The 27,395-nt window shown below is 40.6% G+C and overlaps 1 protein-coding gene across 2 annotated transcripts; it reads right to left on the reverse strand.

Annotated features, from left to right (window-relative positions):
• Window positions 1–272: 272 nt before the first annotated feature.
• On the reverse strand, window positions 273–25,634 carry ADHFE1 (alcohol dehydrogenase iron containing 1). Of its 2 annotated transcripts, XM_056854374.1 has the most exons (14): window positions 25,585–25,634; window positions 22,915–22,952; window positions 16,641–16,684; window positions 16,183–16,236; window positions 14,198–14,352; window positions 12,890–13,086; window positions 12,340–12,417; window positions 9,289–9,394; window positions 6,686–6,838; window positions 5,655–5,753; window positions 3,479–3,557; window positions 3,135–3,231; window positions 2,816–2,973; window positions 273–403 (listed from the first exon to the last, which is right to left on the reverse strand). In XM_056854374.1, exons 4-14 carry the CDS (start codon window positions 16,234–16,236, stop codon window positions 320–322), a joined length of 1,260 nt encoding a protein of 419 aa, XP_056710352.1. In that variant the 5' UTR covers window positions 16,641–16,684; window positions 22,915–22,952; window positions 25,585–25,634; the 3' UTR covers window positions 273–319. The 2 variants fall into 2 exon arrangements, with proteins under 2 accessions (XP_056710352.1, XP_056710351.1); XM_056854373.1 differs by lacking the exons at window positions 16,183–16,236; window positions 16,641–16,684; window positions 22,915–22,952; window positions 25,585–25,634 and having other exon boundaries at window positions 14,224–14,312.
• Window positions 25,635–27,395: the final 1,761 nt, after the last annotated feature.

Raw genomic sequence — 27,395 nt, forward strand, 5'->3', positions numbered from 1 at the left:
AAGTTTTATTTTTGTATCTGTAATGCCTGACCCACTTCATATCAGAGACAATGAAATGACAAGCTAGAAAGTCCATTTAGCACACTGTTTTAGCAAGGTAAAAAATCTCCATTGATTGGATCTACTAATAAGTAAAAGCATGATGAGAACTTATCGGATTGTCCCCAGAAATAAGCACAAGAGATTTTAAAAAACAACAACTCTGAATAGTGGGGTTGCATTCATTATCACATCCTCATTTCTTCTGAGTTTTCCATCACCCCAGAATGGGCAACAAAGTAAACTTTAGAGGTTATTGAAAAATATTCAATATTTAAAGCTAATACAGTTTCATGGAAGCTTCAAACAAGGCAGATAATTCTTCTTCAGTTTGGGGACGAGGAGACAACTTAGTCACTCTTTCCTTAAAAAGAAAAGTAGAAGATTAATATAAATGTTTTGGCAAATACTAATAGCTAAGTTTCTTACACAATGGTAAGTAGTACTAAAAGGTTCTCTATTTGTTAGTAATTTACTAAGCTGCAATATGCTCCTCAGTGAGGCGGCCAGTAACCAGCCAGCCTTTTTGTAGTCATCAGTGGTTTAAAACAATTTATAGCTGTCCCTTTCAAGGCTATAGGACAAGGAAAGGAATTAGCTAGCTCTCGGACTTGAATACTTCCCACAGGGCAAACCTGTACAAACATAATTTCTTCTTCAGTCAGACTTCCTTGTGAGCTAACAGATATGACATAGATTTTAAAAGGTAAAGGTAGTCCCCCTGTGCAAGGACTGGGTCATTACTGACCCATGGGGTGACGTCACAACACAACATTTACTAGGCAGACTATGTTTATGAAGTGGTTTGCCATTGCCTTCTCCAGTTGTCTACACTTTACCCTCAACAAGCTGGGGAATGGATTAGAAGGGTAAAAATTTGTTTCACAATATTTCAAATCACCCAAAGCCTTTGAATTCATATATGCTCATTTTATCTCCTTTCCTGATGGTAGTACATTCCTGCAGTTAGAGTTGTGATCTTAAATTTGCACTGAGGTATTTTGTATTGATCCTTATAAGCTGATTCCATTCCAATGTCTCTCCCCTGCCCAATTCAAACCCAAGATAGCAGTAGGGAACCATTCCACAAGTAACCTTGCTTGAAGCCCTCCTATTTAGCTTATTTGTATATTTCATAGTGAAGGAGACTTTGAAATCAATAAACTCATATACTACTTAATGCTACAGTGAATTCTAAATATTAAAAAATCAATACTCATTAATTCAGCAAGATTTCCTTCACAGCCGCCCTAGAAAAATTCTTGGAATGTTGTGCTTCTAACAATCATCAACCAGTTTTGAATGTGTTGATGGACCACTTGTATGACTGGACTTGTCTATCCAATCACACAAGTGATAAAGCATGACAAATTAAACAAGAGAGCTGAATTCTGCCCTGTGATAATTGTGGAGTGACCTTGCTTTTTCCATTCTCCAAACTTCAACAAGAGATGTCACCTCTTTGTACACAAAGAGCCAGCATGATATAGTGGTTAGAGAGTTGGACTAGGATCGGGGAGACCCAGCTTTGAATTCCCACTCTGCCACGGAAACTCACTGGGTGACTGTAGATCAGCCTAATCTACCTCTCAGGATAAAAAGGAGAAGAGGATGATGTTCACCTCTTTGGGTCCCCATCGGGAAGAAACATGGAGTATAAAGTGAAATAAAAATAATAAAAACAATGGAGATAGTTATACTAGTATTTTTGAAATAGAGGTTTCAGAACCAAGAATTTATAAATCAGAGATAATATCTTGGCTTCAGCAAGATATTGCATATTTATCTCATAATTCTACTTTATAGGCAGTAAATTTTTTGTCTGACAAATGGAGTTGTATTAATCAACCTATATTGATGGATTTTTTTTTCTGGTTTCCGATTCAGATGTCAGACAGAATGAATCAATAAAGGTTGATTCACACAACTGGTTTTGACATGGGAGATTCACTTTGAAGTGATATTTCTCTTGAAATTTCTCTCAGTAAGATGTTCCTATGAAAGCTCCCTTATATGGTAAGATTGCAATGTACAGAATATATCTCCAATATGATATTTACAGGGTGTATTGAGTTGTCAATTTAACATGTAAATTCTTATCCTAAGGCCACTTTATAAAAGTAAACCAGATGGAAAATCCCACCTTGTACAGAGTCATCTACTTCAAAAACAGAATCACTCTTAACTTCTCACAGAAAAGTCATATTAACTTTCGCAATTCCTATTCTCTAGACTCAAATGTAATTAATAGCTCAGGTGTTTGAATTCCAAATTAGAATATGGAAAACTAAAGATATCCGAAGAAATATTGATATTCCAAAATAGGAGGCTTAAGCACAATGGGTTTCACCATTCCAAGGCAGCAAACATAAATAAAACCTGGATTCAAAGAACAAAGTGGTACAGATGCAAATTTCATGTTATGTTACTGATACATTACTGGTTAAGAAGCAGGCATGGGGCCCTGGTGTGGACCATTTTTCAGAGTGAAATTGCCTGCACTGCACTGGGTACACCCAAGCCTTTTGCAATATTTCAAGCTGCTATTAGAAGCTCGATATTATTTGTTATTAGCCATTCTTTCAGAACTAAACACATGATATGGGAGAAAGAAATTTCTTAATAGGAAATTTATTTTGCATAAAAAAAGATTACTGATTTTATCAAATATTTACTTTTACTTCTTGTTTGCTATCAACAGAACAACAAAGCTGACAAAGCAAAATATCTGAGTGAAAGTTTATTTAAAAGAAAATGTCTATGCCATCTGTCCTACCTGAGGCAGGGTACCTTTGACTAAGGATGGGATATCTGCTTTAGAATAACCCAGAGCAGCTAAGCCATTGTCAACATTCAGATCAAATAAGACTTTCCGGAGAGTATCTGCCAAAATAAGCCCAGCATCTTTCCTTCTGGCAGTGCTGATATTCGCTCCTAAAAGAAGAGAGAGGCTTTGAGCAAAATAAGAGGACATCTCTTCTCAATTATTGTAGCATCTACTGAATGTACCACTTATGCACACCAACCATTTCTGTAAAAATATCAAGTGAACTTATTTTATTTATGTACAAAATATTTAACTAACAGAAACATACCCATTATCTGGGCGGCCTCCAAGTGACGCTCAGGGCACATGGGTGCTGTGAAAGTGAACACTGCTGGAGATGTGAGCACTACAGAGAGACCGTGTGGCTAAAGGAAAGAAAAGGATAATGCATGTTAATCATAATAATGATACATCAGTAGGAGGATTTGGGGTGGTACCATGACTCAGTGGTCGAGCTCTCTAGACCCTGGAGAGCAGCTGCCAGTCAGAGTAGACAATACTGACTTGGACAGACCAATGGTCTGACTCCCAATAAGGTGGCTTTATGATGCACTTGAAGGTACCTTTAGCAATAAGTATACAAATAAATAACAGATGTATGTAAATTATTACCACTAGAGAATGGTCCACATGATAATCCTTTGCTTTATAATTCTTCACCAAGCCAGAAATGGGATAAGACATGCCATGGCTAGAGGAAAAAAACTATTTTATTATTAAAATATTAGAATTTTGTATAGATAAATTCAGTAAGCAACTAAAAAGTGTAACAATATAATAAATGATCAGAGAAGGTGCAGGCAGCTCTCAGAGGATCTATGAATATTTTGGCTCTGCTCTGCTTGTGTTTTGATTAGGTCAATGGTTAAATTGGTGCTCTGGCTATGATGAAATAATAGCAATGAATAATAATTTGAATACAAGTAAAATGGGGTGCCTCATCCAGAAATGTCTGTGTGCCATAAAATTGTCTGTATTTGAAGGGGAATGAGGCTGATAACCCTTTGAACCTGAATGTAGAAGGAAATGCCATTACTCATTCTGGGAGCAAACGGTTCAGCGGAATCGTGCCTCTTTCGCACACACGACGTCTTGCTCACTTTGAGGTAGAACACCTTCTCGAATCCATTTGGGAACTTTTGAATGTCCATATATAGTGGGGCAAGGTTATGTACATGGAAGGCAGATCTGTTAATCTGTCCTTTTTCTATGCACAAAGGTTTTGGTGTTTCTGTTTCACACGAATGCGCACACATTCACTAATGGCACACAGCCATGCATCATACGTGTAGCCATATCTCTGTTCCTCTCTCACTGACAGTGGGGCCCAAAGTGATAAACCACCAAAGTCCAGGGATACCTGAACAAATTTTTATTTTCACAGAATTATGGACTGGGAAATCAGTGGTGTTACAACTTATGTAAACACATTATATCTCAATGAAATTAGAAACAATAACATTAATTATTAAAATGTTTTCCCCTCCTTTAGCTGTACCAAGGTGTTACACAGATGCTGTTGGTACAGCATTGATCAGATTATGGAAGTATTCTATATAATACAACTCAGATAAGTATTTGATTGCATTCACAGCATCATGAGCAGGACCGTGGAGAGGCAGCATATAAATTCCTTAAATAATACAGGTTGAGTATGCCTTATCCAGACTGCTTGGGACCAGAAGTGGTCCGTATTTCGGATCTTTCCGTCTTTTGGAATATTTGCATATACATAATGAGATATCTTGGGGATGGTGCCCAAGTCTAAACACGAAATTCATTTATGTTTTATATATGTTTTATATACGCTTTATACACATAGCTTGAATGTAATTTTAAAGAATATTTTAAATAATTTTGTGTACATAGAACCATCAGAAAGCAAATTGGTGTGCTGCTAAGGTCCTGTGAGTAATGGCTGCATGCCAGCTCATAAAGTCTGGTTTTCTGGTAAATCTAGATAAGGGATACTCAACCTGTAATAATAATCAACATTCCCCAAATTTGTCCTTTAATATTCTTCTCAAGGGAGAAAATTCCTAACCATTCTTATTGTTGAAGTCAGGAACTACAAAAAAATTAATAATTTTTATTCAAAAATAGGATTTTATCATGCAATCAGATAGTTTTAATTAGGTTATTTTAAAGAATCTATGTGCCATTTTGGATTTCTTTTGGACTCAAAAACTGCTTCTTTCAAGGGATTAGGCATAAATGTTACATGGAGTTTAGTCAGAGATGGATTTATCAACAGTGCTTGACAGAAATCAAGGATCCTATTCACAATCCATCTGGGAAATGGAGAGCCAATATTGTATAGTGGTTAGAGAATAAGATTAGGATCTGGGAGACCCAGGTTGGAATCTCTGCTCTGCCATGGAAGCTTGCTGGGTGACCTTGGGCCAGTCACACACACTCAGCCTAATTTACCTTTTAGGATTGTTGAGAGAATAAAATGGAGGAGAGGAAAATGTAAGCCCTTTGGGTCCTTATTGGGGAGATACGTGGGGTATAAATAAAGTAAATCGATAAATAATATTTCCATCTCAAGACATGCACCAACTTGCTTCTTTGAAAAAGCCAGTTTTTACATCAGAAGTTGTCCTAGAGCACTGACCATATCTTAAACAGCCAGTGCCCATTTTTAAACACTCTGGTTTGCTGTCAAAAGGGTTCTGTTAATTGACAACTGTGATTGTTTATTTTTAAGATATTGCATTTTCACTGCGTAATCACACAGAACAAAATTAGAGCAATTGAACAGCAGCAAAGCTTGTGCCCAACTCACCAAAGATGTACACCAGCGTTGCCAAAGCCAATTCCAGCAAAAGCACTTGCAAGATGCATATTAGCCCTTGCTTCTCGATCTTCTGGGTCCTTGATGGCTCTGTGCATAATGGAAATATTTTACTCAAATAAGCAAGTGTGTGTACAGGGGGGAAAACCACTATGCTGTAGCCTGTTAGAAATGAACTGGTTTATCCTGGCATCAGCTTTTATGGGCAACAAGCCACTTTAGCACATGCTTATAGAAAACAAGCTTTATTTGGGACCTTGTGTGGGATGTAATTCTTGCTTACCTGCTTACATGATGTTACAGAAACCATAGCAGAACAATGTCCAGCAACCATGCTAAGAATGCATCCAGTTTCTTTGAAAGCAGCAAAGGCCATGGTTTTGCCTTTATCATTATTCAAAATCCACTAGTGCAGGAGAAGCTGGCTCTTTGAAAATCACTGGAATTCAGTCTGTGCCAATAATGGTCACAGGAGATGGGGAGGGGCTGTGGCTCAGTGGTAGAGCATCTGCTTGGCATGCAGAAGGTCCCAGGTTCAATCCCTGGCATCTCCAGTTAAAGGGACTAGGCAAGTAGGTGATGTGAAAGACCTCTGCCTGAGACCCTGGAGAGCCGCTGCCGGTCTGAGTAGACAATACTGACTTTGATGGACCAAGGGTCTGATTCAGGATAAGGCAGCTTCATGTGTTCATAATGGCATGATTTCTAGCAAGTGGTGCCCACTGCACTTGTACCCATGAAAGGTTTGCATGTTCCTTTTTATGACTGAGACCTCAATTATGCAACTTTTATGACCTACGCATTTGAGCTTCTTAGCAAGTTTTCGTGTTCTCCTCTTTAAACTTGCACCAGGAAGCAACATCCTCTAAGAGGCACCTCCTGTTTTCTGAATTCAGAAATCCATTGTACGGATTTAACCTATCCTAACAAAATAAGACTCGTTTGAGCTTAGAATGTTTTTCTGTTGGCATAGCATGGGAACAAGTTTTACAGAGGAGATGGAAGGTCATTAGATATTTTACCTTTTAAAATATTTGGCAACAATCCGCAGTGCATGGATGGCCCAGACATCGCTGATAGGGTTACTTCCTTGATAAGCTGGTCGGTTCAATGGATTTGAAGGACAGGGACTGCGTTCATGATAGGGAAGAGCAGTATAGGATTCGAGGGCGTGGCTGGCAGGAGAATGGACAGGGAGAATCAATAAAATGGAAGAATCAATAAAATGGAATTAATTTAGTCTATCCTAGTGGATTAGGAAAACCACTATAAAGAAGGGCTGAGTGAGCGCTCCCAACCGTTCCATGCCCCAACACAAAAATATCCCTCAGTTTAGGCAACTGTTTTCAAGCATCTCAAAAAACAAGTCGAGTTATTAATGTACTATATTAAGTTGATTGACTTAAACATAATCCTCTGTGCAGTTTGTGCCTGCACTGGCCTTGTTGGGGCCGTTTGCTGCTGGCTGTTGTTTCCTGATGTGTATTGCCCTGCTAGGACAAGTCTGAACTTGTTCTACCTTCCTGGATCATACAGTGCCCTGGGGCCAGTTCACAGTCAGGTTCTCCTGTACGACCCAGTCAAGTCTGTTGTTCAATTGCCTTGGAAAACACTTGCTTCCTTCTTTCCACACTGCACTTTCTGCCAAAGAGGCCAAGATAATTCATTTTTAATTTTTCTTTACTATGGGATCTCCTGTAACCAAGTAAATTACAAACTTCAGCACAAGTTACCTAAGGCAAGCACTAAGTTAGAAAACAGAGTTGGGAATGGGAACATGGGGTGGGGGGGCACGTGACGATGGCTGTGTCGCTACATCACTTCCAGAGAAAACCTGGAAGTGACATTTGGTGGCTCTCAGAATTGCCAGAAACTCTAAGGTTATGTTTCTTAGAGCTACCCTATGTAACTTTTAGGTTTTCCCCAGAAGCGATACAGTGCCACAGCTGATGTCACTGTTTTTTTAAAAAAAGGTTTTTCCACTGCTGTTCCTAGTGGTAGTTAACTAGGGCTGCTGGTAGGAGGCCTCCCTCCATAGCAGGAAGCCTGGCAGCCCTGTCAGAAAAGCAATTTGTTTTGTATTTCTTTTACTGCTACATTATTCTTTCTGTATATTCAAGAAAAGTCCTTTGAATAACAGAGAAGGCAGAGCAATGACTTCCCTCAGCCCTCCTGAGGAACAGTGGGTTTAAAAAACCACCTTGGGAGCCTGTTTCTGAGAACCCCTCATTGTGATTCTTCTGGGCCCAACGGTCTTTCAGTACTAATTCTCTTCAGGGTTAGCTTAGTAGGACATTTCTGTTTCAAAATGGGTACTTAGCTTTATCTTGCCATGGTGAGTAATATGCCTCCTGCCAATTTTGCAAAGGATTCAGAGGAACCTCCTGGCCTCCACTTTGAATGCTCCATGAAATGGTGTGTGTGTGTATTAAGCAGAGACCCAACCATCATTGAAGAAAGCAATAAGGCCAGAGCCCCATTTCTTCTCCCCTCCAATGATTCAGGGACAGCAAACCTGTTTGTTCAGCAGTTTTATGCAGCAGTGGATGACAGATTGGCAAAGGCACTTTCACTCATTCATACACCCAGTCATCTGTTTATAGTGATCCAGGCTGAATTCAAGTACAGAGAGGAGATGGAGAGAGAATGGGATAAAGCATAACACTTTTTCTCCAAGAATTTTTGAGGCACTTCTGGCCAAGATGGCAGAGACCTGTGGCATCCTTCTTAAGACCTTGCTGGCAAAAGCTGCAGCCACTTTTCCTTCTGCTACTTCACCTAAATCCAATTTTTCCAGCATACTTTGAAGATTGTCTAAAAGGAAAGTGGGCAAATGTGTCTCATATGCAGGGATCTACAAATTGAGCCATTATCTGTGGTCACCACCAACACCTCTATATTTCTCAGGTGCAAATAAATGAGGGAAGGGTTTATGCTGTTGTTGAGTTAACTTTGTGATGTAAGAAAGTAGTGTGATGTAAGAAAATAATGTGAGACATTGTAGCAATATCTAGTAATATGGGAAAACAAATGGGGAGCATATATCTATACTACAAACTTATGCAAGTTTGATAGTATATGGGGGTTACCACACTTTGTATTCCCAGCGATGTATTAAGAGTTTGAAAATGTTGTAAAAAACATAGCTTTAAAAGGGCTTTTGGATACCACAGCTTATAAATGGTTGGAAGACATCTTCACAGCTAAAGGGGCCAAACAAAGTGCGAACAGTATTTTTTATAACGTTTTCAAACTCTTAATACATTGCTGGGAATACAAGTGCGGTAACCTCCTATAACTGCCATTACTTACACCAACAACTCCTCAGAATTTTAGATGAGGCTGTTGAGAATCCTTTGTTTCACCCCATTCCCCTCAGGTTTCCTTGGGAAGAAGGACTGACTGTTAAACCAATTTAAGTTTGTAGTGTGGATATGTTCAGACAGCAAGAACAAGGAAACTAGTGATAAATGCACAAGAATTACATCAACAAAAAACTCAAACGGTAAGTCAGATTGTCATTCTCTCTCGAAATGGTTTAATGCAAAGCCCTCATCAACATACACGTCCAAAACATTTTAAAATATTAAAAAGATAGGTTCCAATAAGTATCAAAGATACTTACCAAAGCACATCAAAGCCACTGTTGGCCATCACCCGCTCAGGCATATGCATAGTATGCGAGGGATCAATAAGGCCCAAAGAGGGCTTAATGGCTCTAGATGCAATGCCTAAACATGGACATTACATAAATGAATAATTAGAAATAGGGAAAGGATTTTGCAGCACTATAAAAAAAATGCTTAGTAAATGTTAAGCTTGTAATAGAGCTTCAAACACCTGCTCCTGAAAATAAAGGGAGAGAATGGATGAAGTGTATATGATCCCAGTAATGATTATCTAACTTTATAGAAAACAATCTTCCAAAGACCTGTTAAAGGAAAGATATTTACTCTGTAGATATACTCTGGTTATATTGTGCATGAAAAGTTTATGGCCATTTATGCAGGGCTGTTTCCCCTGGGTCACCCACGCCTACTGCTCTCGTGCTTTGTTTTGATTATGCATGCCTTTCCCGACTGTCAGAGGAGCCTTGCTCTCCCCACGCGTTCCTGCACGTTTTGCCCATATTTTCTGGATTCTCACTAAAACAGCATCCAGAAAACATGGGCAAAACACACGGAAGTGTGTGGGGAGAGCGAGGCGACCTCTGACGGTGGGGAAAGGCATGATCAAAACGAAACACCAGAGCAGTCGGCGAGTTGACCACGAGGGAAACATTCCTGCATAAATGGCCTATGAGAAACAATATATCACGGACAAGACTTTTTATTCTTCGACAAAAATGCATAGTTTTTTACAATATTCTGCTTAAACTCGTACGACACATTTTACCGTGTCTCATATATTAAAAATGCATGCAAGTCTGCTTTGTTGTATTTACAGAGATTTATCCACCCTCCCACCAAAAAAAAAATCTCATTGGCCTTATTGAAACTCTTTTGGCTTCCTTTGAAATTCTTCAGGTACCTTGTCCAAGGAAAAAAAAACCCAGCCACTCTGAATTGTATCTGGCATCCTTCTCAGAAATTTCACTAGCCTCATTAGTGATAAGCCTGTCTTATTGTATCAATATTCAATCATAATAAAACAGTCGGAAGTTGATGATTCAAAGCAGTTTGTTTTTATTGGCCAATACACAAAAAGCTTGGTGAAAATTGCCTAAAGTGCAGAGCAATTTCCACACATCAAAGGGTTGCAAGCATGGATATAGACTTCGATAATGAGTGGTTACAGAGGCGTAATACACACGTAAGACCCAACTGCCCAATACTTGGGACCTCTAAATTAGAATAGCCTATAACAGCATTGAAGGCGTTGCAGAGAAAGTTATGATCTCATGTCCACTAATGAGCAAGAAGAGTTTTCAGTGTCAGGTGCTGCTATGTTTTGATCCTAAGCTACTGAAGTTCTTATCTTGGATCCTCGCACTTGCCAAGGCTAACTAAGGGAGTGTTCCTAGCTGGCCCGAAGAGGGAAGGGGGGGCCCAGCTTATGAGAGCATACTAAGATCTTCTATAGCTTCTTTAATTAACTTCTAACAAGCAAAGCTGGGCCTCTTATACTCAAGGCCTTTAACATATGTGTGCTTGGTGTGACTTTATAATGGATGCCAACTTTTATATGCTGAGTCTGGCATATTCCAATGAGGAAATTGAAATTGTTCAAGACTTTCTATTCCTTGGCTCCACCATCAACCAAAAGGGAGACTGCAGCCAAGAAATTAGAAGGAGATTGAGACTGGGAAGGGCAGCCATGAAGGAGCTAGAAAAGATTTTGAAGTGTAAGGATGTGACTCTGGCCACCAAGACTAGATTAATTCATGCCATCATATTTCCTATTACTATATATGGGTGTGAAAGCTGGACAGTGAAGAAAGCTGATAGGAAGAAAATAGATTCCTTTGAAATGTGGTGTTGGAGGAGAGTGTTACGGATTCCGTGGACTGCCAAAAAAACAAATCAGTGGGTTATAGATCAAATCAAGCCTGAACTGACCCTAGAAGCTAAAATGACTAAACTGAGGCTGTCGTATTTTGGTCACGTCATGAGACGACAAGAGTCACTGGAAAAGACCGTCATGATAGGAAAAGTTGAGGGCAGCAGGAAAAGAGGAAGACCCAACAAGAGATGGATTGACTCAATAAAGGAAGCCACAGCCTTCAATTTGCAAGATCTGAGCAAGGCTGTCAAAGATAGGACATTTTGGAGGACTTTCATTCATAGGGTCGCCATGAGTCGGAAGCGACTTGACGGCACTTAACACACACACACTGGCATATTCATAAGTGCAGATTATACTTTATTGATTACAAAGAATATATTTCAAATCAAAGAATCCATTTCTAATACATTTCCCATAGAATATAATGATTTCAGGCATTACATTAGGAATTTCAAGGAAGACCAAAATATTTTAATATTTTCCATCTAACGTGGGTGGTAGAAAGTGAAATCAAGTCACAACTGACTTATGGCAACCCCATAGGGTTTTTAAGGCAAGAGACATTCAGAGGTGGTTTGCCATTGCCTGCCTCCGTGTCACGGCCTTGGTATTCCTTGGAGGTCTCCCTTCCAAATATTAGCCAGGGCCAACCCATGAAAGGAGAAACCTTCAAATTCACTTAGAATGTCACTTTTGGCAACAGTGTGGTGGCAACTTGTTGAAAGCTGGGAAGCCCCAACTGGTGGGATACTCCTGTATCACGTACACACAGCAACCCAGACACGTGCATATTCATAGTACATGTTACATGGTACACATGTGTTGCATGAAATTTGCTACATGGAAGTGGAATTCAAGTAGCAAATGAGTCATGTGTGAAGAAATCCTGAGTTTATCCTAAACACAAGCAAAAGACTAGGACATGCAAAGTTTTTGACAACTCAGTTTCTATTTTTGTTCTCTTTTCAACTGTAGTTTCTAACTCTCATGTGTATTTTACTGTTATAAAACATGTGGGAAGACACTTTTTTTAAAGAGAATTATTGTTGAATATGGTAGAATGGGAGAACTGAACATAAGAGAAAATAATATGCCACAACATTAAAAAAAGAAAAGAAAAAAAGAAAAAAACATCTGGGAATAGAACCAAGGTACAATAGAAAATCCTTACCAGTTTTTACTTTTAGTTCTTTGTAATCAAAAATAGCAACTCCAGTGGTTTCACTTCCAGTTCCAGCTGTTGTAGGAACTTCAAAAAAGAACGGATGGTTATAACATTGTAATAGCATAAATCAGCCTTAACATGTAGACCACATGTTTGGGCTTAATGGACTCTCTAATGGTTAGATCCTATGAATCTGGTCCACTAGAAATGGTGCTTTCTTTAGTACAAGAAACCTTTTCCAATGCAAGGCCCATTGATAGAACAGCCTCTTTTATCAGGGGAAAGCTTTTTGAATTGAGGAAAAGCACCACCACTAGTGGAATAGTTTTTTGGGATCTAACCCATAATCTCTATGCTTGAGGGCAATTTGTGTGAAACTGTTGGATTACTAAACCCACTGATGGCTCATTGAAAGCATTATGCAGAAAGCTCCACCAGTCTCCCAACTGGGCAAATTACAGGGATATACCTGCCTATGACATGACATTTGAAAATTCAAAACTACCACACAAATGTTGCCATTTTATAATCAAAATTTTAAAATGTACTTCTTTACCTGCAATCAATGGCTTGAGAGTGACTGTAACAGGCTTTCCTTTTCCAATGGGAGCATTGACATAATCTAAGAACTCAGACTCAGGGCTGGATGCGTAGAGATTGGCACATTTACAGGTGTCTATTACAGAACCTCCTCCTACAGCAATGTAGGAATCAAACTCCCCCTTCTTAGCAAACTCGATGGCATCCAAGAAGCTTGGAAAGAAAAGAACTTTTGATTTATTTGAAGCTTTACCTTCCTCCACAACTCACAGTGTCATAACATTCTCAAAAACTAAAAAATAAAAATAAAGGGGTAGTAGTTCAGACGTTACAGGACCAGCTGGAGATCACTTACACTGTAGTTTCCTCAACCTTGATATCTGTGAAAATGTATGGTCACGTGGGGACCACACAGCTAACATGGTCAGGAAAAACTCACAAACTCTTGGGTGGTTCTATATCCCTTTCTTTAACTAAAAACAGAAAACTGTACAGATAGATTTGTTCTGCTTGGCTATGGCTAGTGGTCTTAATGACAACTTTAGTACTACAGCATTTTCAGAAGACAGACAAGGAAGTCAACAACAATTAAACGATAATAGATTCGAGTTCAGTAGAACATTAGAGACCAGCAAGATATTCAGAGTATGAGCTTTTGAGAATTAAAGCTCCCTTCATCAGATACCTTTGTCAGCTGACAAAGGGAAATCTGACTTTCGAAACTCATACCCCGAAAATCTTGTTGGGCTCTAAGGTGCTACTGGACTCGAATCCAGCTCTTCTACTGCAGACCAACATGACTACCCTCCTGAAACTACAATGATAGATTGTACAGTTGTAGAAAGGCCACAAAGCAAATAGTATAGTCAAAAGGTCAGAGTAACTGGCTTAGATTCAATGGCTAACTTCTGCTAAGTGAGAAGTCATCCCCCAACAAAGAAAATCTCCTTCCACTGGAAGGAGTCTTCTCATTGTGGGAAGGGAGTCATTGGACCCACTCCCATGCAGAGTTACACCCTTGTAAGTCCACTGAAGTCAGTGGGCTTAGAGGGGTATACTTCTGCTTAGGACAGCACTGTAGAAAGGAGGAGATGGTTTGTTTCTTATAGTGGACCTCAGCTGTTTAGAATGTGTGCTAGGAAGCTTACAATGCAACCTCAAAATGTCAGTGTAGTAAACTTACCACTGAAACAAAAAAGTAGATGAAACTTTGATTTCTGGCCAATGCAAACATCAGTAGCTCATCAGAAACTAATATGCAAAGTGATAGTGTAAATGGAGATCTATTTGGCTGATTGACACCAATGTTTCAGAGCACAAGTACCTCTGGTCTGTTGGTTCCACTCTTACTTTGTCATATATCTTGAAGGCTATCCCATTTTTTGTCAGAGAATCCAGGACTGCTTTCACGGGAGGGAGCTGACAGAGGTTCTTATCTGTCATCACACAGAGGTTTCTGGCACCCATATTCTGCATGTCCTAGTGAAATTAAAAAAAAAAAAAAAAAAAAAGATAAAAAGAAGTCAAAATCCGAAACCAATCTAAAAGACCCAACTACTTCCTTAATTAAACACTAAATATCAAACTTGTAAAATTTTATTGTCGAAGGCTTGTAAAATTTTAGTCAACTAACATTTTGAGAGGGGGTAGTGAGGGTCATCCCAAAATGGCTACCGCAGAAGGCTGAGCCAAATCTCAAATGGCTGCGGCAGGATGAGGCACCACACACAATACCTCTCTCCTTGCTTTGCAAAAGAATCACAGAAGGGGAATAAAAATTAAAGAGAGCCTAAGAGGGGGTGGAGAGAGGGCGAAAGTGAAAGGGGAAATAAAAGGTAAGCTTGAAGGGGGAATATCACCACACACTAAGGAAAGCCTAGGCGCTTACCTCCTGATCCTATAGTGGCTGTGGTTGCGATTGCAGCGGAAAACCATTTAATTTGAATGAGGGCAGCCAATAACAAGCCTTCCCTTACAGTAGCCATACCTACTTTCAGAAAAGCTTGGCAGGCATCAGGGGAAGTACTGGGAGGTGCCATGGCACTCATGGGCACTTTAGGGCACCCATGGGCACTCTGGGTAATCCTGAATTAGAAAACACAGCAATGCACAAAAAACCTGCAAAGTTAACTTGTGCACGATCTCCAGATGACAAAGATCAGATTACCAATCTCCAGACTATAGAGGTCAGTTCTCCTGGGAAAAAATGGCTGCTTAGGAGAGTGGACTCTATGGCATTAAACCTTGCTGAAGTCCCTTCCCTCCCCAAATCCCACCCTCCCTAGGCTCCACCACCAAATCTCTTGGAATTTCCCAACCCAGAGCAGGTAACCCTAAGAGAACTATGAACACAGTGAAATTGGTGAAAGCAGTAATAAACAGTAATATGCATGTACCAGTTTCACTGTGTTCATGTTCTACATCATTACAAAACAGTGATGGAACAAAGAAGCCTGCAGACAGATGTGATAAGTTGCATAAAAATGGCCTCTCCCTGGTGATGTGTTCCCCCTGTCTTCTGTGGCTGGCTTTTACACATTCAGGATCTGTAGAATTTTGAATGTATGGATTATTGTCCATGGTTTGAGAAACATCTATTTGGCCATTTTTGCATGGTCAGTTTTGATGCTCACTCACAGCTCTTTTTAAAAATGCCTATTCACAGTCCCGGAGCAAAAGGAGAAATTCCACCCCCACACTTGCCTGCTCCTTCGTTCCTGTTTGCATAGCCATTAGCATGTGCATAGCTAACGCACCACTATTGTTTTGCATGGTTCCTTCAGGGGATTCTTCTCAGCTTCAGCGGAGCAAACACAAAAGGTCGCTTTAAAGGGGCTCTTAAGTAATGCGAAACAGGTAAGCATCGGCTTTGCAGTAACTTCCAAAATGACAAATGTGAAACATTCAAAAAAATATGTGGGGCAATTCAGCCTGGAATGCGCTGCTAATTACCATGCAAAAATGGCCTTTGTTTTTAAAATGACACACATTAATTTGATATATCTCTACGAAAGATGTATTTTACATAGAAAACATCCACAGAGTCATTTGTCTGCAATGCAGAACATTTGGGTTGCTAAACAGCAGAAGCACATACGGTGCATACGGCCCCATCTTGAGCCCTAACAGCAAGTTTTAAGATTTTGCAGTACAATGTATTTAAAGGTAGGTAAAAGTACCAGGTCATGACTGACCCATAGGGTGACGTCACATCACGACAATGTATCTGTGCACAAATTCACTGAAATTATTCTTTAAAAAAAATGCAAGTAACAAAACTTACAAGAAAGATGTAAAATATCAGCTTACCATTCCCACTTCTTTAGTAACTCCCTCTCCATATCTGATATTGGAAACAGCCATCTGCAAATGTTACAAAATAATACATTTCAGAAAAGTAGCTAGATGAAGCTAGCCTTACAAAAGTAACCTTTCCAAATACCTAACGTGTTTTACACTCAATAAATATAATGGGTTTAAATTAACACAATACAGTTTGTCATATGTACTAAGGATCAAACTAAATGCTTTTTAATGAGTTGGGAACTCTTGCTTTCTCCGCAGCTTCACAACAGCTACAGGGAACTGCTTTTTAAAGCACCATACGGGCCTGATTTGCCTTGGGACCACAGTGCAAGGGGAGAAGGAGCTTCTGCTTTTCCCTGGTGGTGTTTTCCTGACCCCAAACTGCTTGGAGCTGTACATGCACAGAATACCCTTACCAGACTTGTTAAAAAACATACCATGTAGTTTGGCTCTAAGCTTACCTCAAAAGCATAGTCTGTTTTCCCTAAAGCTGCACTTTCTTTACCTGGAAAAGAAATTATATACTAAATTTTGTAAGAAAAGAAGAGATGAATCTGTGTTTAAGTTAAACTGGTAACAATTTAGTGTATTTCTAGGCTATCTTTTAACCCATAACTGGTCCGCACCATACAAGTTGAAACCAAATGGCATTAAATGAAAAACAATTGAAATCATTAAAACAAATAAACCCTCATTTGTTTATTATAAAATTTACTAATGAACTGTGTATTCATTCCTTTTTTAGATCCATATCTAGCTGTTTCACCTGTTTGTTTTGTTACTGTAAATGCCAATAAAGGTTCTGTATTCTGTAAAACAAATAAATAAGAAAAGCTATCCCACCTCCGCTCATGGTGCCAATAGGGTTGCCAACCTCCAGGTAGGATAGGAATGAAAATTGTGATACTTACCTTGTATACCTGTTGGGATATGCTATAAGATTTCATTAGTTGGTCTACTATTTTTATATAGCTGCACAGTTGTTGTAAGTGATTTTGTAAGATGTTGTTGTTTAAAGTCTCTGATATTGCAATTTTGCATTCAATTGAATATGTCTGTTGTTTTTTGGTTGTAACTTACTAGTACACAGAAGTGTCTATTTTTGCTAACCTCCAGGTACTAGCTGGAGATCTCCTGCTATTACAACTTATCTCCAGCCAATAGAGACCAGTTCTCCTGGAGAAAATGGCCACTTTGGCAATTGGACCCTATGGCATTGAAGCCCCATCCCTCCCCAAACCCTGCCCTCCTCAGGCTCCATCACAACTCAGAGCTGGCAGCCCTAGGTGTGAACCATAGCAACCCCTCAGTAGGAGGTAATCTCAGTTTAAAAGGCCCTCAGGGAAGTAAATGGTTACTGCGGACTATTGAGGTTTTTAATGCCAAAATAATCCCCCAGATCTTATTTGGAGCAGGCATTTGGATAAATGGAGTCGCTGAGTCCCTGGACTATATACTTCTTCAGTTCCTGCTTAGCATGGCAGGAGTGCCTAGTTGTGAAGCAGAAACTGCTCTTAGAGCAGAGTTTGCACAGCACTCATTGGAGTCCAGGGATCTCTGCCTTTAACATGAGATTAAAGATTCTTTTTTTCAGAACCTAATGTCCAGGCAGGGCTTTTATATCTTGTGAAGGAAGACAAATTTAGAAGTTCTTGGGAGAGGTGTGTAATTAATAGAGTTGAGTCGCTTGGACTTTCTCTTGTTATGCTTAGGGATATGGATTACTAGGAAGCATTGAAGATGATCAGGATGAAGGTGATTGATCTTGATTGTGCCAGTACATTAAGCTGGGTTAGGTGTGTATCCTCCTTTTCTGCATTTTTCCTCAATTTGATCCTTCCCAGATATTTGAAATTCCTTACAACCCCCAGCCACAGACTGAATGTTTTCTTGACTGCAAATGTTTTGCTGACTGCAGAGATAAGAGGACGATTAGCTAAAATTCCATTTTTAGAACGCTTCTGTGCATGTATATCTGGTGCACTAGAGACTGTAGATCATGTCTTTGAACACACAAACACATGAAGCTTCCTTCTACTGAATCAGACCCTTGGTCCATCAAGGTCAGTATTGTCTATTCTGACTGGCAGCGGCTCTCCAGAGTCTCAGGTAGAGGTCTTTCACATCACCTATTACCTGATCCTTTTAGCTGGCGATGCTGGGGATTGAACATGGGACCTTCTGCATGCCAAGTAGATGCTCTCCAACTGAACCATGGCCTTTCCCTTCTGCACATAAGGCTGAGGTGCCCACTACTCAGCCAGAGCCCTTCCCTGCTTTGTATTTTGTTTGAAAGCAGAACACGCAAAACCCTTAAGAGCTGGGATGATTTGAATCCTGCATCAGATTTGGGCTGGGGGAAAAATAACAACTGCATCTTGCTATTTTGTGAACAATGGTCTGCCCCCAGAGCTTTCTGGATGATTTCTATTTTGTCTAGATACCAGTTCCTCTTGAGCCCTGGGTTGTATCGTTATTATTAGCAGATCTTGATACAGAAACAATCCAAGCTATTGCTAAGTATCTATTAGCTATTGCTAAGATCACCATAGTGATCTCCCTAAAACATTGCTAAAATGAGTACTATTTTGTTGATTTATGAGAAATTGCATAGGCCCATTGTTACATATTATTCTAATGTGTTGCAGATTTTATGAGACATATGTATTTTATTTATTTGGTATTTTGTTTTCCATGTTTTGTTATGTTACATTGGTTTGTCTGATGGACCTGTTGTGATGTATTGGTTTTATGCTTAAGACCTTTGGTCATACAAGCTTAATAATAAAAGGAAAGATTACTGTGGCTGCTTATCTCTGAAGCATAAACCTCAGGGTGTTGATATGGTTTTACTTTCTTCTTTCTTTTAGTATTTCACATTTTGATAGCTCAAAAATATATCACTACCAGCACAGAATTCTGACACATTTTTCCCTTAAGGAAACTTAGGGTGGAGTCCATGGTTCTCCCCTTTTCCAGTTTAGGTACAAAACACTCCTGTAGTTAGGCTGAGAGAGACTGATTAGTCCAGAAACATCCAGTGAACTTTATGGCTGAGTGCAGGTTGGACTCTAGTCTCCCCAGTCCTAAATCAAAACTAACCACTATACTGCATTGTCTCTGTAGTATGTTGGAGGATGTCCCTATGGAGCTTTAGTTCATAGAAGAAATATTTCTTCTTGAGCTTAGCTCTGAGACTGGCAGCAGTTCTACATGCTCTTGAGAGGCTCTCAAGAATAAAGGAGTAAAACTAGGCAAAAATAGTATCTAGGCCTTGTCTCTAGGCGACTGTGTAATATAAAACCTCAATTAAGACCAGAATATCTGTAATTCAGTTAATACATCTATTTTCAAAACCTTCCTGCTTTTCTTTGTTTAAAATAACACACACCTGATAATTAAACTTCTAAAAAATTTTACTTCGAAGACTTCCAAAGTTTCATTCAAAAGTTTCATGCTGGGACTACACACGCACATTTCTCTGTGTTTCTCATTCTGTGTGACTAATATTACTTTGAGGAAATGCACAGACGTTCTTTGGAATTCTTCCCAAGAAACTGGTAAAAATAAATAGTATCATCCTCTAGAGTAGAACACTTTGGATAAGAGAGACAGAAATAATCCCCACAGAAATCAAATGTTGCCCTTTTTACCCCTAGCCATAGACCACACTGCTCCTTCTGTCTGGTAGCTGAATTAAATATTTGCTGTTTGAATTCATGGCCAATGAGTGAAGCCATGCTGAATAGTCTACATATAGTTTAGGGTGCACAGGAGTGGTGACCCAAATAATTAAACACATAAATATATTTTTAAAATCCTTTTTTTGTGTTCTCTATTCAGACTCAGGCCTGCTACCCTTAGCTATTTTTTCCACTGTCTCTCACCAGCCCTGTTCATGGTTGACTTCCCCTAATGGCTAAGCCTGTTGTACTTTCCGTAATTAATCTGACATCCCAAAGACCCTCCAAGCCACTTACACTATTTTCTTTTGATAGCCAATAGATGTCCTGCTGTTGTATTATTTGGCAGAGCTAAGCTTTTGTTAAAGACTTTATTGAGCTTGGAAAATTTTATTATTTCCCTTGGAATATACATGCTCATCAAACATAAGTTGTTTTTTAAAGAGGAGTCACAGTAAAGTCACCCTTTTAGGATCTCATCATTGTGCAGTTTGATTCCCCCACAGCCTACAATTTCTGTCTGCAAGCGCCCAAGTCCACTGCATTTAATGACACAAATATAAAACATGTGTTAATAGTACCGTTCCTTTTATAAAGCAGCTTAACACAGGACTCTTGTTATTTGTGCACTAATTAGGTCATAGCTACACTTTATGATAAAGTATTCTCATGGTAGATATAGGGCAACAACCTGGTCCAGCTAAAACCACACTAACCAGGTTTGATTCCATATTTTCTTCCTGGAACACTACAAGTGACTTCCTACTAGATGACTGCAGTGTATACAGTCCCCAGACCACACAGTCTCCCTTGTCTGTCTACTTTCTTTCTACCAAAAGCACACAGACTTTTAATCTACATAAGCCAGGAGGCAGGAGCTGTAATAATGGGAGGGAATGGGTGAGATTCAGTGAAACAAGCTATCCAGGTCCAACCATAGATCACAAATTTTGGGTTGCCAAGACCAAGCTGGAAAATTAATGGAGATTTTGGAGGTGGAGCCTGTGGAGGGTTTGGGGAAGGGAAGGATCTCAGCAGGCCATAGTACCATAAAGTCCACCCTCTAAAGCAGCCAGTTTCTCCAGGGAAAGTGATCTCTTTTGCCTGGAGATGAGTTGTAATTCCAGGAAATGCCCAGGTTCCTAGAGAGAAACAGTCTCAGAGTCATTATAAGGCTAGTAGCATATCTGAATATCAAGATAAACTTTACAATATTTAAAAAGTGGGGACTTGCAAGATACTTGCGGGAGCAGTTACCCCACCCACCCTACCTTTGCTTCCTCTCCCCTCATACTTTTCTCCCTGTCTCTCCCTCTTTCTACCCCTTTTCTTACTCTCTTTCCTCCATGTCTGTCACTTTCTCTCTCTTTCTGCCCTACACCCCATCATTCTTTCTCTCTCTTTCTGCCCTACACCCCATCAATCTCTCTTTCTGCCTCCATCACTCTCCCACCTGCTTCCTCTCCCCTTCTCACAGCAGCAGTGGTGGCGGCATTCCCGGCAGCCCACCTGCTTCCTCTCCCCTCCAAAGCAGCAGCTCTCCTGTAATCACAATGGATTTTCCGACTTCAGAGATCAGTTCCTCTTAGGCTTGCCAGCTCCAGACTGGGAACTTCCTGGAGATTGGAGGCGGAGCCTTTGGAGGGTGAGGTTTGGGAAGGGAAGCAACCTCAGCAGAGTATATTGCCATAGAGTCCACCCTCCAAAGCAGCCATTTTCTCCAGGGAAACTGATCCCTGTCATCTGGAGATCAGTTGTAATCCTGGGTGATCTCCAGCCCTCACCTGGAGGTTGGCAACCCTAGTTCCCCTGGAGAAAATGGCTCCTTTGGAGGGTAGTCCTTCTGAAGTCCTTCCCCTCCTCAAGTCCTTCCCTCCTCAGGCTCCACCCCTCAAATCTCCAGGATTTTCCCAACCTGGAGCTGGCAACCCTAGGAGGGCTTGGCCCCAAGGCATGCTCCCTCAAAGGCCAAAATAGGCCTGGGAAAGGGTTCTGCCCCCTCCCTCTTGCTTTTACTGACAGAGCCAAGCCTTGGCGCTATGTAGTTGCCTAGCAACAGCCACTGAGGGAATCCATTGCTTAAAGCTACAGGTGCTCCTTTGATCATTTTGGGTTTTTTTAAAACCCCCCCAATGTTTTCTTTTAAGATTTCAGATTTTCCTGCAAACCTGGGCCCTTTTCCCAGTTTGTAGAAAGATCTGTTTTGCCTGTTCACTGCCGCAGCCTCTGGATTTAAGTATCCAAAGATACTTAAGTATCCAAAGATACTTCGCTATTAGAATATAAGATCACACACATTACCTCATATTCATTATGGACAACATTAGTCATATTTAATCAATGCTTATTTGCTTGAAAATACATTGCATATATCTACATCAGACAGAAGTATTTTTTCCTAACCCCCCCCCCCAATGTCAAAAACTAAGATGCATGTGCTAGGGTAGCATAGAGTACAGAAATTAGCAGCCCTCTCTTGGCATTTATACTTATACATTTCATAATTATACCATATATTTCAATTGTAGATACTAAATCACAATAGGGATGCCATCCTCCTGGTGGGGATGGACTGAGCATCCCCAGCTCAGCTTTCCCACCTCCACTTGAAGTGGCGGTAAGAGAAAACAAAATGGCTGATAGGCCTGTGACATCACTTTTGGGAAAACCTGGAAGTTACATCATGCTTCTCTAGGAATCGCCAGAAACCTACTGTACCATTTCCAGCAGTTCCCAGAGGGGCATGGCATCACTTCTGGGAAAACCAGGAAATTACATCAAGCCATTGCTGCCAACTGTCCATGTCCCCCTCAGGTCTCCCACTGGCTGGCCTGGCAACTCTAGTCATGAATTATTCATTGTATGTTTTAAAGCAGTACAGTAAGTTTAGGTCTGAAAAGAAAATCAATATTCTATATATTCTAGCCCCCCCATCTGTTTTTTTTTTTTTAAAAAACACATCACAGGGTTTTCCAAAGGCCTTAAAATTTCCAGCATTCTTCATCTCTTATCTGGATAATTTTTGAATACACACAAAGAAAGATAGCCTTACCTTGTGAATAAGTGTGAGAGTGAGCAGGGCACAGGCACCTAATGAAAAGAAAGAGGAACATGTCCTGTATTGCAATTTTTCACTACAGTATCCTGCCATCTAGTGTCTTAAAGTGGCAATAATCTTCCCTTACTGAAATAATCATTAAGTCTTTTTACGTATTTTTGGATAACTGTTGAATTTGGTTTGAGTGCAATTTAAATAGGACTTCTATGGCCGCAGGCTAGCCTCTTTGGGAGCATCAAAGAGTACTGGGAAAGAAAAATTCCACCCAGCAGCCATTATCTTTGTCCAGAAGCCACTGCTCATAGCTTGGAGACTGCTTCAGCCAGATTGCAAACCATAACTGGGAACCTGGTGATCACTAATCACTAATGTCTGAAGTCTCCTTTACGGGGCAATTTTGCAGATAAGATTAAGGCTACAATCTATGCTGGAGGCCCCATGGTGCTTGTCAGGCTTTCGGAAAGTGATGGGACCAGATGGGGCTTCTGATTGGCTATGAATTTTTTTAAATTGCTTTGGCAGCCACTGCCACCACAGCACAAGGATCTTCACTGTGAGACTGAAAGTAAGCTGCGTCTATGCAATTTTTAAAAAAACAATACGTTAATTTTAAAAAGCATCTTGTTAAACAGAGGTTCTGTGTGAAATGTTGAAGATTTATTACTGGAGTTATGCATAACCTCGCTCCCTGACATTTTCTGGATGGCTCTGCCTCAAATGGCAACCATTCTGTGGTTGTGCCCATCAATATTTATTTATTTTTTCAATTTATAACCCGCCCTCCCCGGCCAAGACCAGGCTCAGGGCGGGGAACATCAAACATATCAATATTAATAAAAGTAATAATTCTAAAATCAAACAGTAAAATCCAATTAAAAACCCTTAAAAACTCTAGATGGCGCTTAATTTGGCCCATAGTGCCCAGAATAAGCAGTAGGTTGCCCCCCCCCCCCCAATAAAGAGAGTAACATAGAACGGGGTGGGGGGTAGGGGATAGGGAGGCCAGCAGAGGATGATACCCGCAGCTGTCTTCAACTGCAGGCCTGGCGGAAAAGCTCTGTCTTGCAGGCCCTGCGGAAATCTTTAAGGTTCTGAGTTAGAGTTCCAAAGGCTGAAAAAATCTGGGGACCCCTGGTTGATGCTGCACATTAAGTGCATTGTTTTCAGAAGGACTTGGGCATAAGTGCCCACATGGAAGCAGATCCTATGATTTTAATGACATTTACTCGCACACAGGGAATGCTTTGGACTGTCGTCTGAACAGTTGGTTGATTCCTTTGTGTTCATTTGTCAAATATGACAGTGACACATAGGGTCACCAACTCAGGGTTGCAAAATTCCTGCAGAATTGAGGGTGGAGGCTGGGGAGGGTAGGGCTTGGGGAGGGTAGGGACAGGAACCTCAGCGGGATATAAAGCCAGAGTCCACCCTCCAAAGAAGCCATTTTCTCCAGGGGAACTATAGTCTGGAAATCACTTGCAATTCCTGAACTTTAGCTCCTCCCCCCGAGGCTGGTAACCTTATTCATATACTACAGAGAACCCAGATATCGAAAGGAAGGCTTAGAGCCAAAGTACAAACGACAGCAACCATGGGTTCATCCTATGGCCGCCAATGCCATTTCAGAAGCATTTATAGTTCTTCAGAAATTACACCAAGGCCCAGATTGAATGTGCAGCAGCTCCAGGCGCTCGTTTCTCCCTTGCACCTTTTCAGAAACAGCCCCCTATAGCTGTTTTGGCACCTGAAAAGGTGGCGGCAGCGGGGGGGACAAGAGCTCCTGAAGCTGCCGTGCCACACAGCTGATCTGGATCAGGGCCTCACGAAAATTTTTTTAACTACAAACGCTTCTAAAATGGTGCCATAGGAGGGCCCCACGGCTGTTGTAACTTGTAGTCTGGCCCTTAGTGTTCCGAGGTAACAACTGAAAAAGGCAGAGTGGGATTTTGCATCCCCAGCTCTCTCTGTTGTATCAGTTAATTACACAAGTTTTCATTCCCAAAAAGCCTTGAAAACATTCCAAAGAAAACTGAGAGCTAGAAACAGACAAAATCAAACAAAGCTATAGTTCAGATGGTTCTTTGGGAGCAGTTCCACAAATTTGCAACAGAAATTCTGTGTATACTTTGATAAAATCCATTATAGTTTTCAAAGTAATTTTGCAGTATCTCTGTTAAAGCACACAGAACAGTATTTTACAATATGAAACATTTCACATGGCACAAAGCCATATTTATTCTGAAAACACTAGTAGGCCTGCAGTTGCGTTTTGCACCCATGAAAGCCTGCCATAGGCCTACATTGAATCTTCTGTGACCAAACTCCTTGCAAACACCAAAGTCCATTTCTATGCCCTCTGAATACGCTTTTGAAACAGATATTTGCTGGCTGTTTCTCAAAGCAACAAGGAAAATGGAAATGGACAGGCTCTTTGAACACCTAGTTAAGATAGCATGTTTTCCAAACCACATCTAGTTCCTGGACATTAGGACCTACAGATTTATCAAGGCCTCTTGCAACAATTATTGCTGTGATTTTTGATGTCTTAAAAGTTTCTCAACCTGGCAAAACTCTATGGGAACAAGACAGCTTTGCTGGAGCCTACCCTGCTGATTCATGATCACCCAATAACGGAGCAAATTCCCATGGAAGGAGCAAACTCACGATGCTCGATGCAGCTGTTTCAGCAAATAAGCGACCCTCTCTCTTCCTCCTGCCATTGCAGCAGCTGCTTGAGACAGCAGAGCATGATGGGAAAGCAAATTCAGGGCCAGCAGCTGCAAACTGTAAACAAAGAGGAGGAACCAGGAGAGCAGTTGCTCTTTCCATCTTCCCGCCTTGTTTGGCAGTTAGATCACTGCAACTTTTCACTGCTCAGGTTGAGCTGCCGAATAGAGTAAGTTCTCAAGACCAGGAAATTGGTTCATTCAGACTGCTTATCCCATTGGTCATTCAATAATTGTAATCAGGTCAAGTTTTAAAACATTCCTCAACTGCTGATATGGAAACACTAAAAGATATAAAATATTGTCGAAGGCTTTCACGGTCAGAGTTCATTGGTTCTTGTAGGTTATCCGGGCTGTGTAACCGTGGTCTTGGAATTTTCTTTCCTGACGTTTCGCCAGCAACTGTGGCAGGCATCTTCAGAGTAGTAACACTGAAGGACAGTGTCTCTCAGTGTCAAGGGTGTAGGAAGAGTAATATATAGTCAGAAAGGCTTCCTGCCCTGAAAAACCTCCAGACAAAGACGACATTCAACAATAGCCATACAGATTAGCTTTGGATTACACACATTAACAGATCACTTCAGGATACAATGGTTCCATATTAACATACCATACCCTCATTAGCACATTATCTTGATACTTACAGGACAATACTTTTGCAGGACAATACTCAGCTCAAACCCAACCCCTTTCTGACTATATATTACTCTTCCTACACCCTTGACACTGAGAGACACTGTCCTTCAGTGTTACTACTCTGAAGATGCCTGCCACAGTTGCTGGCGAAACGTCAGGAAAGAAAATTCCAAGACCACGGTTACACAGCCCGGATAACCTACAAGAACTAAAAGATATAATCCTCAAAATGGCCTGTCTGCTGAACAGATGTCAGAAACTAATTGTTAAGATTTTACTATGCACAAAAAGCTCAACTAATTCTGATGCGCAAAACGAAAAGCTCCTTTAACATTCTTGAACAGCATTTACACAAACTTTGCATTTGTTGCACACAAAGCAATTAGCTGGCATATTTAAGAAACATCAATCCTTTGAGCCATCTTTTATTGCTGTGGTCACACTTGAGTTAATGAGCGCTCTTACCGGTACTTTGAGGAAGGGCTGAAAGTCGAGCTGAACTTGTTTCTGCCCACAGATTTGCTTATGGAAGAGCTGAACCCTGGGCGAAAGGGCTCTCTCCCACCTAGTGAGCAGCATTTTTCAATGCAAGTGGAAACACAGGTGCTGGGGACAAAGTGACTGAAATCTGGTGCACAAGGAAATAATTTTGGCAAAGCCTCTGACAGTGTCCACGTGGTATGTGTAGGGAAAACCAAAGACTTTGGGCTTTGTCTTAAGTTCCTGCGCACAAAAGCTGTTCATGCACATTAGTGGCAATAACTTTGGGTCTGGATATATAATAGGGGCAGACTGTGGCTCTGGTGTGCCCCACCATATATCGAATTTCCACGAGTGGTCCACCCCACTGTGCAGAGGAAACAGCAAGTAGGAGTAGCTGAGGAAAGGGCAGACAATTGTGCAGGAGGCTGGAGAGAATGAAATTCCCCCTCCCTTAATTATTTTAGAGACATTTAACTAAATATTTGCATTATATTACCCACAATTACCTGGAACAGATTTGGCTTGTTACAACTGTTCTGAGCAAGGTTTCTACTCTTAAAAAAGTTGCCCAACTGTTAGGCCTTGTGAGAAATTAGTGGAAGAGTCCAGTAGCACCTTAAAGACTAACAA

Source organism: Euleptes europaea, chromosome 8 (genome assembly GCF_029931775.1).
Source record: "Euleptes europaea isolate rEulEur1 chromosome 8, rEulEur1.hap1, whole genome shotgun sequence".
Classification (NCBI taxonomy): domain Eukaryota; kingdom Metazoa; phylum Chordata; class Lepidosauria; order Squamata; family Sphaerodactylidae; genus Euleptes; species Euleptes europaea.

Excerpts from the sequence above, each read along its gene's own strand:
- ADHFE1 (XM_056854374.1), bottom strand. The coding sequence starts at position 16,236 with ATGGCTGTTTCCAATATCAGATATGGAGAGGGAGTTACTAAAGAAGTG. Across the intron at positions 14,353-16,182 it reads TTACTAAAGAAGTGGGAATG|GACATGCAGAATATGGGTGC; the intron begins GTAAGCTGATAT and ends TAATTTCACTAG. Across the intron at positions 404-2,815 it reads TCAAAGGTACCCTGCCTCAG|GAAAGAGTGACTAAGTTGTC; the intron begins GTAGGACAGATG and ends TTTCTTTTTAAG.